The sequence below is a fragment of the Phascolarctos cinereus genome, unplaced genomic scaffold (assembly GCF_003287225.1).
Source record: "Phascolarctos cinereus isolate Bilbo 61053 unplaced genomic scaffold, phaCin_HiC Scaffold_4;HRSCAF=312, whole genome shotgun sequence".
NCBI lineage: Eukaryota > Metazoa > Chordata > Mammalia > Diprotodontia > Phascolarctidae > Phascolarctos > Phascolarctos cinereus.
In genome coordinates, this window is record NW_027555847.1 from 441,544,714 (window position 1) to 441,560,957 (window position 16,244).

The window sequence follows — 16,244 nt, forward strand, 5'->3', positions numbered from 1 at the left end:
TTAGTATAGAGCCTAGCACATAGCAAACATTTAACAAATACTTGTTGACTTCACTAAACAAATCTAAAGTCACCTTCACACTGGAGATTTTTAGTACCAAATGGGAAATAAGTTGAACAGAGTTAATTTTTTTTAAAAAGCCTATCTGAAACTAAGTCCATGCACAAATACAAAAATGTCATGGGTTTTATTTGGTTTTTTTTGGAGGAGACTAGATCTCTACCTCACCAAAGCTCCAAGTGCAGCTGGCACTCATGGATCAGATCCCACTGCCAATGGGCCCCAGGAGGGGAACTACTTCATTAGTACCAAATTTAGTCGGATGCCCAATCTGCTTTAGCCCAATTGCAGCATAGAACTCTTGAACTCAAGTGATTCACCAGCCTCAGCCTCTCCACTAGCAGGGACTACAGGTATCCACCTGTAGTAGATACATTGCCTGGTAAAATGTTCTGCTCTTAAAAAAAGGTCACATCAACCTTCTACACTGTTCCCAATGGCATTCATTTTAGCCATCTGAAAAAAGTTTGGGTGCCCCTTTTGTGCAGAGAGGCAGAGTGCTGTGGTAGACAGAAAGCCAGCCTCAAGTAAGGAAGACATGAGTTCAAATCCCACCTAGGACACATGCTGGCTGGTGACCATGGGCAAGTCAATGAACCTCTCAGTGTGCTAAGATACTCTCTGCGACTAAAAATTGCAGAGAAATTGCCAAACTGAATTGGGTGAAGGATGTTCCTCACCCAAGAGGTCAGGAAATGAATGAAATCACAGGTCCAGGCTGTATTCCAATGTCTACATGTGAGGGCTGTCTATAGGTTTGAAGAAACAAAAGGCAAAATACTGATATAACAAAGAGCACTGTTTCTTAAAAAAATAAAAGGGGGGGTACTTTCTTGTAGATGGCCTAAGCTTCTACACTTACTAAACACAGGCAACAAGGCTCACATTTTCCACACAGCTTCTTTCTGTTCTATCTTATAAAACATTAAAGATTTGAGGAAATAAATAATAGCAGTAAGAAAAAGGACCTATTATAGTTAAGTACTAGTAATAATAACAAATGCTATAGCTTTTAATAAGTCTTATAATCTGTAAATATAGTTTCATTTGAACTCTACAGATTTTACCTGACAAGTTTTGTCCTAAACTACCCAGGAAAATATTCATTGGTATTAGATTAGAATCAATTAAAATTTCATAATTCTTAGATAGAGTTAAATAACAGTAGAAAACCACAGTAATTACGATGTGACATGTCTCTAAACCTGCTGCTTAAGATTGCAACCAAAAGCAGCCAATCCCCATTTATGCAGAATGCATGGAGAACAGTATGTTCCATTTAGCTCACCAATATCATACTAGCTTAGTATAAGGGGGAAAAAGTCTTTTAACAAATAGAAATACCTAACATTGGAATAGGCTACCTTAGGAGGTAGTAATTTCTCTATCACTAAAGGTGTTTGTTGTTCAACCACTTGTTAGGCATGTGATAAGAGAATTTATTTTCAGGTATAGGTTCAACTTCTCAAAACCCCACTAACTATGGATTCTAGAAAACTTCTGAGTCCTCTCTAACCCAGATTCTGTGACACATATAACATACATGAACTGCTAATTTAAAAAATTAGAATAGAATACTTTTAATATTAAAAACTATAATTTAATCTCAGATTATTCAGAAGGCACTTGAAATATACAGTGCCTCAAAGATATCATTATAAATATTAAGAACACTGTATTTGGAATACTAAGTGGCTATTATACGAATACATCTGTCTTGGGTAGACTTGGATTCAGGGACTCAGAATCGGTTGAATAATCTTACCCCTAAATAGTTATTAATGAATCAATTTCAGCCTAGAAAGACTACTCTAGTGGAGGGTGACCCAAGGGTCTTTGGCCCTATGCTGTTTAACATTTTCATCCATGACTTGGACAAAAGTACAGATGACAGGCTTATCAAATCTGCAGATAACAGCCAAGCTGGATAGGACAGATTACAGAATCCAAAAATATTTTCACAAAAGTAGAATCTTGGGTTGGATTTAGCAGGATGAAATTCAAAAGGATTAAGTTAAAGTTCTACATATGGGAACAAAAGTTCAATTTCACAAAGATAAGAACAGAGAGGTGGGCCAGACAACATACAACAATTATCTAGGGGTTTTAGTGACTGCAAGTTCAACTAGTAAACAGTGTGACATGGCAGTCAAATGAATTACTGCAATTTTAGCTTTATTTAATAGAGAAGTAAAGGGTCTAGAACAATGCAAGATTGTCCTACTGCATTTTGCCCTGATCAGATCACCTCTGGAATATGTGGTTTTGTTCTGGGCACTCCATTTTATTTAGACCAATAGTCTGGAAAAGTACCTAAAGGATAGCAACAAAAATGAAGAAGGGTCTCATGACAGTGCAATGAGAAGACTGTTGAAAGAACTAAAGATGTTTAGCCTGAAGAAAAGACTTAAGAAGCATCGGATAACTATCAAGTATTTGAAGGACTTTGTGTCATATGGAGGAAAGGGACTCCTTGACCCTAGAGAGCAGACCTAGGTTGACTGAGCAAAAGTTTCAAAGAAGCAGATTTAGGCCTTATTATAGTATGTGTTTCAGGGGTGGGGATGGCATGAAGTCCTGCCTCATAGAGGCCTGAAAGCACATCTAGAGTCTACCTTACTCCCTCATGGAATACTCAAGTAAGAAAGTGAAGGTTTTACTTTGGGCAAAGGTGAATAGTATCAAGGAGAAAAGCCAAGGATCATACTGGCATCAGGGAACTAACTTCCCCCCTTTGCTTCTTCTAGTTGCTTTGCTCTTTTTGCTGCTGTGAGTTTGCACTGCTTTTCCTTTACTGTGTTTTGGCTCTGCTTCAATTCCTGTTCTGCTTTTTTTCTCTTGTTGCTTCTGCTGCCCATTTCAATATGGGTGGTTCAGTAGCTACTTCAATTCAGGGGTCTTGCTTTGAAGGGCTGTCATGTGGAAGAGGCAGCATGATGGAGAACAGATAGGGAGTATGATATAAAGAGCAGTGGCTTTGGACATAGGATAAAACCAACTCCTCCCATTAACTTTCCAAGAAGGAACTATTTAGTTGCAATTTCATTTTATCTTCTGATTTCATTGCCAATTTCACTCCTAACTTGCACTCTCCAGTCCTCTTTTCCTCCCTGAGGTCTCTAAGACCAGAGACTGAGTCCTACTATAGAAGTTCTACTTTTCTGCAGAAAGATCTTTATTAGTGAGCTCATGGAACTTAAACAAAAGAAATAAATTTATTACTTAAATGTTCTCCCCTCCAAAGGTATCATGCTTCGACAACACCTTAGTACTAATTATCTAACTTAATAACCATAATACAAGTAAATACTCCAAAAAGCAATTAGCAAAAGCATGACAAATTTCTGAACTCTTGTAGGAGTGGCATTTTATAACAGTGATTATTACCAGATAATCCTTGAGAATTATGAAGGAATATGTCTTAATAAACTCTAGTTGATGACTTACTTTTCACTTTCACCTAGCCATTTGGAGACAAGGTCAGAGGAAGATATTGAAAAAAATGTTGAGTTGTTGGCTTCTGTAGCAACTGCTTTGGCCAAGTAGGATTTCCCTGTTCCAGGTGGCCCAAAAAGAAGGATGCCTCTCCATGGGGTTCTTTTACCTAAAGTTTAGAGTAGAAAATATGAATTTTAAGACTGCTAATTTTGATACAGGATTATAACCAGATTCATTATTCAAAATTTAAACTCTGGTGGTAAACAATGCTATGGGATACATTTACAAACAAAAAAACCACTTTTGACCTGTGGGACACAGAAACCCTGCAGTGCCACAGCGTAAAAACACTGAGTCAAATCAGTCTTATACAGACACAAATTTGAACTATTTCACTTTTTATTTTTCAATACAGGATATCTTTTTTATTCCTTTCATCATCATTTTATAGATAGATATCATTCTTACTTACTTTAAGTTGTTTAGTGAATCACTTCCTGACTAAATATCAAGTGTAATGCATTTTACTAAGGTGTCATAGGGATATATCCCTTCTTAGGGGAAAAATATTTGGGTAATAAGTATATTTCTATGATTTCAATCACATGTGGTTTTGCTCAACTCTGGTTTCTAGGAAGACTATGTGTATAGAGAGTTAGGTTTATTGTTTAATACATAATTATATTAAATACCACTTGGAGAGAATGCAGAAATTAAGAATTTAGGCTTTAAAGCAAGCTTTACTGCTTAATATAAAAACTACCAAATTAATATTTTTGTTCATGTTTGCTTCACTATTTAAATGAAAATTGCCAATTTGCTTTTCTGGGTTAAATGAGTACTTAAAACACAAATAATCAAAAATTCATTAAAGATTATTATTTATGTAAAGGATTTGCAAAACTGAGGAAAACTGTAAAGCTATCTGGCAAAAACTGGGTCTAAAGCCACACATAATATGCTGCTGTAACTTGCTCAATTATCTAAAAAATCATTAAAATTAAAAGAATTTATCTTAACTGTGGAAAAGGGGAAATTCTCAAATAAATCAAGAATATATTATAAATACAAATACACATAAATACAAAGAATACAAAAATGCAAATAAATAAAATAAATATAAATAACATGTACAACTATAAAGATTAAAAAGATATTACATGAAAAAGATAACAATTTTAAAATATAAGGAAAAGAAAAAATTGGGGAAAATATTTGTGGTGAATAGATCTGATAAAGAGCATGACAACCAGGATTAATTTTTAAAATAAATATATTTACATATAAATATAATTAAGTGTTTATATGTATATATATGCATGAATGTAAGGATATGATACACATGAGAGAAATAAATACTCCTCACTTCCCAAATGGAGAACCGGTCAAAAAACATGAATCCTTTTTGAAGGAGGAAATAAAATTAACAACCACATGACAGCTGTTTATTTTCAGTAATAATTAAAGAAATGAAAATCAAAAATCTCAAAGATGGTACTTCATATCTATCAAGAAGCAAAAACAGAAAAAAATGATAAATAATTTTTAGCAAGGAAGGATGAGTACTTTTGCACTATTGTTGGGATAGGCAAACTTTCAGAAAATAATTTGGAAATATGCAATGAACCATAATACTGATCATACCTTTTGACAATGTGATCTCTTTTCTGGGACTATATGCTAAAGATATCAATAAGGGGAAAAGAAGAACTATCTGCACAAATAATATTTATTATTGCTTAATTTTTAATATTAAAAAACTGGAAAACATTCCCAATGACCAAGGAATGGTTAAATTATAACACATTGAGATAGAATGTCATGCTGTAAAAAACGACAAATACAAAGATACGGAAAGTACTGTGCAAGCTGATGCAAAGCAATTACGAGCAATTTTTTTTTAAATCGGCCAAAACAAAAAAACAAGTTCTGATATTCTGTAAGTTCCAGAATGTCCAGAATGCAGAAATGTCCAGAAGGCAGAAATGAGTTGGTAAGCTCACCTGTAAAGAGATGTGGAAACTTAATGGGCAATATCACAGCTTCTTTAAGAGCTTCTTTGGCTCCTTCAAGACCAGCAACATCACTCCATTTTACGTTTGGTCGTTCTATAACAATGGCACCTAAAATAGCAATTATGTTATAAATCAAATTAAGAAAGACTATGATCTCATTTAATTTAAAAGCTGATAACCTGAGACCCTCCACCAAAGTACTACTCCAATTCCTCACTATGAGTGTGGAGGTAACAGGCTCGTGGAACATAAAACTGTCTACGTGCAAACTCTAGTAATTTTACCAAGGAGGGAAGGCTTGGCAATATGGGCTCTTTGATGAAATGCCAGCTGAGGACTATCCTAGCTAAATCCTGACAGGCTCATAATAGGTTATCAGCAAGGTGATGTATTTTTTGGCCACAGAAAATATTGAAAGCTGTTTAAGTCACAGCAATTGCAACCTTCATTACTGAAGGGAATATACAAAATCACAGATCCCTGAGATAATAAAGTGTGGAATGGAAAAACTGAAAATGTGCATTATAAAACTACCTAGAAAGGCTAGAAATGTTATTTGATAAATAATGTGACAAAGTGAAAGACTGGACTTATGAGTGAGGAGACTTGGGTTTTGTCCTCACTTGATAACAATTAGCTGTGTAAATGAGAAAGTCACTTAATCTGCCTATGTCTCAGTTTCTTCAAAGATATGATAGTATAATATAATAATAGCTTGTAATTCTACAGTGCTTTAAAGACTACAAGGCACAGCAGAGAAACAGTATAACCTACAAGTTGTTTTTTTTTGTTTTGGTTTAGTTTTTTTGGCCCAGACCAGTCATTAGTGTAAGGCAGACGTGTCAAAGACTTCAATAAAAGACAGATAATGTTAACGTGTGGTTTTCTAAATCACATTAGGCCTGAGGAGATCCTTTCTATTTGAGTTGGATACCACAGATGTACGAAATTCTCCTAAGAAATTCTCTGTATCAGAGCAATCAGCAACTGTTCTCTAATCAAAGTATAATCTTAGACAATTGTCCAGGACACCTAAGAGGCTGGGTTTTGGGACATCCTCACACACAGAAAATAACCAGATCGTCTCCAGTGCAAAGGGATTTAAAGAACTGTTTTGTTGAAGGAAGAGAAACAGAAAGAAAACATTCTCTATAAAGGGAGGCATTGTTATAAAAGTTAGACCTACATATAGACTGCAAATAAAAATGGAAAACAGAACTGTTATCAGCAATATTTTTACCTATTTTTCAAATTTAATTTTCACCCAAATGCCAACTTTATGTCCTTATTTATTAAATCAGTAGTTTAAAGTATTTTTCTTCAGAGGAGCAAAAATTAGGCTAGAATATATTAACTGGTAAGGCATGAAAAAAAGAAAATGTAGTTTCCATTTCTTCCAAAAGTGAAGACATCAGTTTCTGTAAATGTCTACTTCATGAGAAATAATACCATAAAATAAAGAAATGGAAAATGTTTTGCCACTAATATAGAGCCATAGTAGAGCACTGGACTCGGAGTCAGGACACCCAAGTTTGGGTCCTGGGTCACTAGCTGTGTGACTCTCAGAGAACTACTTAAATCTTTCTGAGAAGTCTCACCAAACATAAAATAAAAGGGTTTGGAATAGAAGAGTTTTCAGGTCCTTTCATTCTCTAACATTATGGGATAATTAAATTCTATGTCACATGGTACTGACTGTCCATATTTAGTAAATGCATAATCATTACAGGAGTGACTTGCTTCTAAGTACTATTTTGCTGCTGTCATTTTTAGCTGTGTCTGACTCTTCGTGACCCCATCTGGGATTGACTTGGCAAAGACACTAAAGTGGTTTGCTATTTCCTTTTTTAGCTCATTTTATACATGAGGAAACTGAGGCAAACAGGATTAAGTGCCTTGCCCAGGGCCACACAGCTACCAAGTGTCTAAGGCCAGATTTGAACTCCAGAAGATGAGTCTTCCTGACTCCAGGCCTGGCACTCTATCCATTGAGCCACCTAGCTGCCCAAGTCGCATTTACATTACCTGCAACATCTTTGGGATATAGAAAACAAACACTATCCTCATTTGTAAAAATAAGCCATGAAGGTTACAATGTCTTGCAGATCCTACAGATAGCAATAGTCAAGACTGAATCACTGATTTAAGAAGATAATTAAAGATTTTTATAGGAATAGAAGGTAAGATGAAGAAGGGCTAAGGAGAAAAATATCTGTGGGTATTTTATAAAGTGATAAACTATTTGCAAATTATTTACGAAGGTAAGTAGAGATTAAGAAGAATAAGGCTGCAGCAAAAGAAACTATGGCAATAATCAGAATAAAGTTATTTTTAATTTGTTCTGCCACTGGGCCTTTATACCTAACGGCTGAAACCTCCTTTACATTTTGCCTATTCCTATTAGAACGTAAAGTCCTTGACAGCAAAAACTGTGTTGCTTTTTCATTTGAATCCCCAGGGCTTAGCACAGCGCTTCTCACATAAAAAGCACTTTTTTTTTCATTTTGCCCAAATAATGGTTTATCTATTCCTTTTAATTGTCTGCTAAAATAGTAAGACTCATAATCTTTTATTTATAATCACTAGGTACATTGTCACAGCAGTAATATGTTTGAAGTATTTATCTCTAATCCACCTGACTGAATTTTGCATCATTAATGTCCACATAAGAGTTACAGATCTCTGACAGATTTTTAATTTAGCTAATACAGAGTCAAGGCAGAAAATAAAAAAGAAAATAACTGTAAGTCTATCACTTACTGGGGAAACAAAAAAACAATTGTTGTTATGTGAAAAGCCCCATCAATAGTTATCAGAGGGGGAGATTCCTTTTTAATGTTCTAAATCAAAACATTTGCAGATCATTTTGATACCAATCTCATTAATACTTATAGAATTTTGGCTCTTGAATCTCATTCAAATGTATCATTTAAATTTGCCAGTTAATTATGGATTTATTTTTAAAATGCAACAAATTTAAGTGGGAATTCTAAAGAAACCTTGAAGTTGATTCTGCAGTTTCTTTTTTTCTGGATCATCTGATTCTCCATCCCCATCACTGTCATTCCTAATAAAAAGAATTAAATAAAATGATCATTCACTGATAGAATATAAAATAAGACAGATATCAGTAATAAGTAGAAAACTCAAATTTTAGATGCTTACAATTTTAAGGGGGAAATTTCAAAATATGTATATTATTCATTAAATGCTGAAAGTAGTTTGTCATTTTGTGTTAACAGATTAAAATAAAAAGTATCAAAACATCAAATCCATTATATATATATATATATGTATATATATATATATATATATATATATATATATATATTATATATATTGTCAAATGATCAATCTTGAATGAAAAAGAAAAGATTTAAGAAACCCTGAACCAGAGCTCCAAATTCTAGTTAATTGTCTTTCACATATAGCTTATTAGACAACAAACTTTGGTTTGCTTAATTTACCTTAACAGACTACTAATTTACTATTGACTTATAAAATAATTTTATTTTTTATAAAGTTACAAAAATATATTAAAAAAACATAATTTATTTTACAGTTAGAAAATATTAGAAAAGCATTTAATCTTTTCTCTGAAAACGTTTCAAGGATTTTTTAAAATACTCTGTTGTTTGTTCTATCTTTATAGTTTAAATATAAAGAATAATTGTTAATACTTATTTCATAAAAAAAGCTTCCTTTTCTTTTTTTTTAAGAGGGCAAAAGAACTAGAATATATATTGTTTCTTCTTGTTTTTCTGTACTTGTACACTAACTCCAATTTACTCAAAAATAAACTTTAAGACTTCAAAACTTTTAAAGACTTTTAACTTTTAAAAGAAGAAATTTATATATGCCATAAAGCATTTTATAAAAAAACAAAACAAAACAATCTGAGGCCTTTTACATTTATATAATACAAAATCTGAAACTATAGGGAAAAATCAATTATTTTTAAAAATTCAATTAAAATATTTATTAAGCTCCAACTGTACATGGCATAATGATGTATTCAGGAGACAAAATAATGATGAAAAATTATATTTTCTAATCTGTATCCAGAGAAAGAACTGATAAAAAGATGTATAGAATGATTTTATGTATGTGTGTGTGTATATACATGCATACACACATATTTATGTCTAATGGTAGCCATCTTTAGACAAGTGGAGAGAGGAAGGGGAAAAAAGTTACATAATAACTTTATTATTATTTAACAGGAATAGCAAATTGTACATGATAGACTTGCAGTTTCATGTGCAATCACCTTTTTTTTCTATTCTAATACATTATGGAAATGCTTGTTTTATTTCTTAAGTTAAGAATAAATAAATAAAATTTTTAATAAGAAAGAAAAAGGATAGTTTCTATCATCCTCAAGGAGCTTATAATCTGGAACTTAAAATCTAGTAAGCATGTACATAAATAACCATAAAACAAGTCAAAAAATTAGTAAATACATACGAGATAATTTTCTATGAATTTTTTTCCCTCCTGTAAACTATGAGGATGGGCCAAGTAACAATTTATTTATTTGCAGTTTAAGAGCTCAAATATGACTAATTTAATATATACCACTCAGCACAGTAATGTCAAGGTCTATATTTTTGTTGCAAGTGATATAATACTGATCTTTTAAACTGGAACTTAACAACTAAAAGATAAAGACGAGAGATCATTTTCTCAGTGAACTTCATGATTCTTTTTAAAGTCCACTAGTGATGACAGCAGAGGAAACCGGTCCCAGGCAACTACTAGAAAACATGGTAACCGTGAAAATTAATGGTTCCATTTGTGGAAGCTACCACTCCTTTTCTCCAGTTTATTTAAGGAAGATTTTTGTTTTATCACTACCTAAGATTTTAATGGTTTTAAACAAATAATTTTTATCTTGCGTACTCGATCCAGAAAATAAAGGTTTTAATAGCTGCCTACAAGACGTACCCCTTCTCATCAGTTGGGCTGGATTGTCCCTCTTTCACTGGCTTCTGTGAGGCTTTCTCTTTCTTTTTCAGGTATTCTTTTAGTTTCTCGGCTCTATCAAGATATTCTGTACACTTTGCCCTGATACTTTGCTTTGCTTTGTCACCTTGTGCTTCATCTAATTAAAAAGAGAGAGAGAGAGATTCTTTGTTAACAACTTAAGTAGAAGATTAAGTGAACATTTACCTGTGTTTTCTGCTCTGACATTTCGAAGAATTCAGGATTTCAATGGCGTGGGTACACTCTCCATGCCTTAGACCTTAATCCTTGTAAATACTTTTCTTTTTACTTTGTGACTTTTATTCACATTTTTCCAAAAGAATCTGTCCAATGTGGCGTAGAGCTTTTACTTAGTACCTTGGAGATAACAATGTTCTATCCAAGCTGACTATCCAACCATACTTTTTAAATTATGAAAATAGCATTTGGGGATCTGAAAGATTGTCTCTACCTCAGCCAATGAATTAAACTAAATTAAAGTCTTTTCTTTAAAAAAAAAATAAAGATGGGTACAAGACACCAATGGAGTACTTAAATCACTGTGACTGAGTTTATGTATAAATATATAATACGTATATAAAAATCAAGTGTGTAAGTTTACTTATCTAGTGTCTATATAATATATACCTTTTCTCCATTTAGAGGAGATAATCAACAGCTCCCTGTTCCCAATAAAACCACTTATGAATAAGATAAATGAAAATCACGAGATATTAACCATTTCTCTTATATCCAAAATCTTTACTGATAACAATTACTACATAAGCATTAAAGATAAATCTTACATCTATCACCTTTACAACAAAAAAGCACTAGTATAATTTTGAAATGTGAATGACAGAAATACATACTGTACACTAAACTGGCCAGACACAAAACTTCCTGAAAAAATAGTACACATTAAAATTAATCTTTCATCTATCAGCTTTGTAACAAAGTGAAAACTGGAGTTTAAAAGTTTATATAATACAAACACTCATTTGTTGGATTTACAAGTAATTGGCATTTACCAACAATTCTTAATTCACAAAGTTCTTATTCCACCTATTTTTGAAGGAAATTCCTTCTAAATACATAGGTACTGTATTTCCAAATTTTCGTATTTCCAAATGTCCATTTTTCCATATTTCCAAACATTCTTAGAAAAAATTTAAAAGTTCATATAATAAAACTCATCTGAGTTAGCAGCTTAATTTTCAAAAATTATATATACCAATTCCATGAAATTTAAACACACTACCACTCACACATCAAATACTATATTGTAGATGTGTTTGTTACCTAAGCTTGAGCGCTCAATATTGGCTCAGATGATACAAATTTTCAATTTAATTAAAAAACATGCAGAGCATTAAACTGGGCTCTGAGGATATACAAAGTTTAGATAAAATACAATCTCTGCTTTCATGGAAGATGTATATGACAACGTGCTCATACTTCAAAACAGAAATAACTGTAATATATGATTATATATATATATAGATATATCTATATATATCTATATATAGATATATCTATATATCTCTTAGAAAGATAAAAGTGCTACATGTAATCTCTAAGAGGTAGAAGAGTACTACTGATTGGAGAATAAAGTGTGATTTCATGAAAGAGACAGTATTTGAATTGAGCTTTAAAACATGGATAGGAATAAAATGGGGAATGGGGACAGGGTAGGGGAGACCTCAGGCATGAAAACAGTACAGACAAGGGTGTGGAGACAAAGCACAGGGAAAGTTGAGGGCAGTGATGTATAGCCAAGAGTGTTAAGAGTTGGAGCCAGGGAAAGACCTGGGGTCCAAGGATCAATTCTGACAATTAGGAGCCACATGATTATGGGCAAGTTACTTCATCTCTATAAGTCTCAGTTTCCTTATCTGTAAAATAAAGAAAATATTACCTACAGACCTATTTACTAGACTGCTGTTAGAATGAAGTAAGATAATTTATGCCAAACAGTTTCTTTACTAACTTTAAAATGCTTTATGTTAGGTAAAATTAATCTTATATAGGGGAAAGCCAATGAGTAGTCATTTCAGCTAGAGAGAATAGTTAAGTCTGGAAAGGTAGGGTGATGGAATGGAAGCCTGCTGATGCCAGGCAGAGAAGTTTAAACTTTACTTAACAGGCAAGAACTAGTGAAGATTTCTGAGTAAAAGGAATGACAAAACATGCATATCTGGTAATAGCAAGTCCTGAAGACCATCTGCAAAAGCATAGAGGGGACTGTGATATGCATTAATGGAGAGAGTATCCACAACGATGCAATCAAAGATCCCTGAAGTATTATAGTATCTTTCTTTTGTTTTTAAGAAAAGTTAAAGAAAAAAATGATTAACTGGCGAAATCTTACATTTAACTACATGGAGAAAATACTGTACAGCATTTTGATATAGATTGAAGGCTTCTTCATAGTTCCCTGCTTTATCTTCTTGTGCTGCTTTGCTAGCAAGGTCTATTGCTTTCTGCAAGAAGACACATATAACCAAGTAATGAAAAACAAAGTAGGATGATTATAATGTAAGCAATATAAAGTCAAATCGATTTGGAAAATCTTCCATAAAACGGTCAAATTATCTTAAAACAAACCAAATTCTATTCATGTTTTCTAAAATCCAACTGTTTTAGTTCAGTGAAACAAAACTAGTAACAAATTACAAATACCATCTAAATATAATACTTATCTCATAGCTATCATGAATATTTCTACACATATTTAATTCAAAAAACAAATCTTGGGTTCTTTCAAAATCACCCAATATCAAAGAACAATTCTAAAAAAATACAAAAAGCAAATACTGTTCAATTTAAAGTATAGCAGCCAAGAATTAAGCTTTCAATTTGAAGTAATAAAACCAAACTCCATAAAAAACAGTAAGAATTCAAATATTACAAGAGAAAGGAAAAAGATAAATTAGACAAATAGGGGGGAAAAACCATGTTTATACCTACTGTAAACAAACTAAATGTTATCTACTGCAAGAACCACCATCCATTATTGGGTAATATTCTCTTTATTTTCTTCACTGTTAACTAAACAGGAACCCATTCCATCAATAATTGTAAATGTTTGGAGTAACTGACTAATTAGCAGTTATAAGTGACATCACCTCTCTGGGCCTAAGTTTGGGTAACCTATGAAATGAAGGGGTCAGATTAGATTTTTTTGAGATCTGAAATATCATTAATTTTCATAATTTTTTATGGTATCCAGTAAAACCCAAATATTTTCTGCAATATGTTACAGCAGAATCAGAGAATTTCAGAGGTGGGCAGAACCTTATAGATCATGTGGGCCAATCACTTCTTTTCACAGATACTCAGATCCACAGAGGTGAACTGATATTTGTCCACTTTCACAGAGGAAATTAGTTGCATCAGGAGGACTCATATCCAGGTCTCCATAAATCTAACTTCAAGGTTTGAAATTCCCATTGTGTTGGCAAAGTTAATACAAGAATTTGTTTCCTTCATTTCAAACAATGAAAATCCAATTAAAAAAAACAAGAGGGAAAACAGACTGAACAAGTACCACTTAACACTTCTACCAATAAAGCAAGGATCTGTGATTGTCAGGTTGGGGATTCCCTTTACCAGTCCAGAAATTTTTTCTAAAGAGGCTCAGAGAAATGAGACTGCCTCATCAAATAGTGTCAGAGGTGAGATGTAAACCCACACCTTCCTGACTCTAGCATTCTATACAACACTGTCTCTAGCTGTTAATAGATAAGGAAAAATTGATTCCAAGTCAGTAACTTTATGGAATCAACTGAAAGGATTTTTCAGGCCAATTGTTGGGCAACAATTGTTAGACAACTGTTATGCTGTTAAAGTTGGTTTTAAAAGAACATTTAAAATCAAGCAGATAGAGTTGTACAGTCTAAAGGAAAAAATGCATGTGTTTCTTTAGTCAAACTTATGCAAACTTCCTTGTGCTTATAATCAAAATTGTATTTCTGTTTTTCACATTTGGGAATACCATAAATATAGGCAAGATACTCTGTATTACTAATATCAATAAAACAATTATATATACATCATTTGCTTGTATGCAGGTAAATATAAGCTACCTAATGGCTGGAATGATGCTCTACTCTAAAAGGTGTGTGTAAGTCCTGTCCAGCTGGAGCTATATAAACACACATCAGGTTATAAACCAGGTTGTCACATATATTCATAAGAAACCAAAAGCCAGTTCTAATCCAAAAAGTCCAGGAAACTGGATCTTAAGGACTAACCAGAGGGGTCCTGATCTAATTTAAAGGGAGGGGCCAAAAGCCAGTGAAATCTACCTCCCCAAATTGACACTTAAGTTTATGAGTACCACTGCTTTTCAATACCCTGATACTCTACTGTAAGAGCCAAACCTGAAAAGTTTCTCTCATTCTCTCCCTCCCCCTCTCTCCCCTCTTTCTTCTCTTCCTTCTCTCCCTATCCCTCCCCCCATCTCTCTCTCTTCCTGTCAGTCTTTCCCTCTCCCCTCCCATTTCTCTCCCTTCCTGTCTATCTTTCTCTCCCTCCTCACCCCAACATCTTCCATGGGATGGTGGGAGGAGTCCTCAAAGATCTGGGGAGCCTGGAGACCTGAGTTGTTTTTGTTCTGCTAAGGCAATTGGGGTTAAGTGACTTGCCCAGAGTCACACAGCTACAAAGTATTATGTGTCTGAGACTGGATTTGAACTCAGGTCCTCTATCCACTGCGCCCCCTAGGTGCCCCAAGACCTGAGCTTTTGCCCTGACTTTTCCAACCCCAGCTGTTGAGCTTTGGGCAAGTCATTCCTCTGGGCCGGTTTCCTCATCAGTAAAACGGAGTCCCTAGTGGCTGATGGCCAGACCTCCCCCCCCCACTCCAGTACCAAACGAGGGCTGGGCTCTCGAAGCCCACAATTAGATTAGCAGCTTTTTTTTTTAAGGCAATGGGGATTAAGTGACTTGCTCAGGGTCACACAGCTAGTAAGTGTGAAGTCTTTGGCTTGAGGCTGGATTTGAACTCAGGTCCTCCTGACTCCAGGGCCGATGCTCTATCCACTGTGCCACCTAGCTGCCCCTAGATTAGCTGCTTCCTGAGGGCAGGGGCCGGTTTTATTTATTATTGTTACTTTGCCTTTCTGCGCATCCCCGGAGCTCAGCACCTGGCACCACAGGTGGGCTTCTGGTCCACTAGGCCCGGGCTGCGGAGGCCCCCGAGTCCCACACAACGGCCCCCAGCACCGACCACAGCCCCAAACAACCCCTCCTCCTCCTCCCCCTCCCCTTCCCCCCGCCCCGGGCTCGCGCCCCGCCCCTTCCCTCCCCTCCCCCAATCCCGCCTCGTGACCTCGTGACCTCGCGCCCCCTGGAGAGCCGGGGCGGGGGTCCGGGTACCTGGAGATTGATAGATGCCATGGCGGCGGGAGGAGTCCACAGCCAGGGAAGAAGGGTGGAAGGCGAGAAGCCACAACGGCGTCGGGTCCGCCGCGGGTATAGAGGCCGGACAGCGCCTCTCAGCTCCCGCGAAGACGGTATCTCTTCCGGTCCTTCTCCGGCAGCTTCCAAGGGTCCCGCGGGACCCCTCCCCCCAACCTTCCTCACTACTTCCTCAAACCCAACCCCCCCAATCGAGTTACTGTCCCGCCCCCACTCAGTAGGCACTTCCTTCTACGTCACCCGCAGCGCGCCGTGACGTCAGCATCCCGTTCCTGCTTGGGAATGCCTGGCCCAGTTCAGGAGGCGGGGCTGTCCGGTCCTCCATAGGGTTAGGTGGGGAGA

At 35.2% G+C, this 16,244-nt stretch overlaps 1 protein-coding gene across 1 annotated transcript in view; it reads right to left on the reverse strand.

Moving 5' to 3' along the window:
* The window catches only part of VPS4B (vacuolar protein sorting 4 homolog B), a 32,856-nt gene extending 16,878 nt beyond the window's left edge, over window positions 1-15,978 (reverse strand). Inside the window, exons 1-6 of the mRNA XM_020995748.2 lie at window positions 15,861-15,978; window positions 12,850-12,961; window positions 10,461-10,617; window positions 8,513-8,580; window positions 5,502-5,621; window positions 3,508-3,664 (exon numbers count right to left, since the gene is read on the reverse strand). Of these exons, the coding sequence (XP_020851407.1) occupies window positions 3,508-3,664; window positions 5,502-5,621; window positions 8,513-8,580; window positions 10,461-10,617; window positions 12,850-12,961; window positions 15,861-15,881 (635 nt within the window). The 5' untranslated portion in view covers window positions 15,882-15,978. The remainder of the gene's footprint in view (window positions 1-3,507; window positions 3,665-5,501; window positions 5,622-8,512; window positions 8,581-10,460; window positions 10,618-12,849; window positions 12,962-15,860) is intronic.
* Window positions 15,979-16,244: the final 266 nt, after the last annotated feature.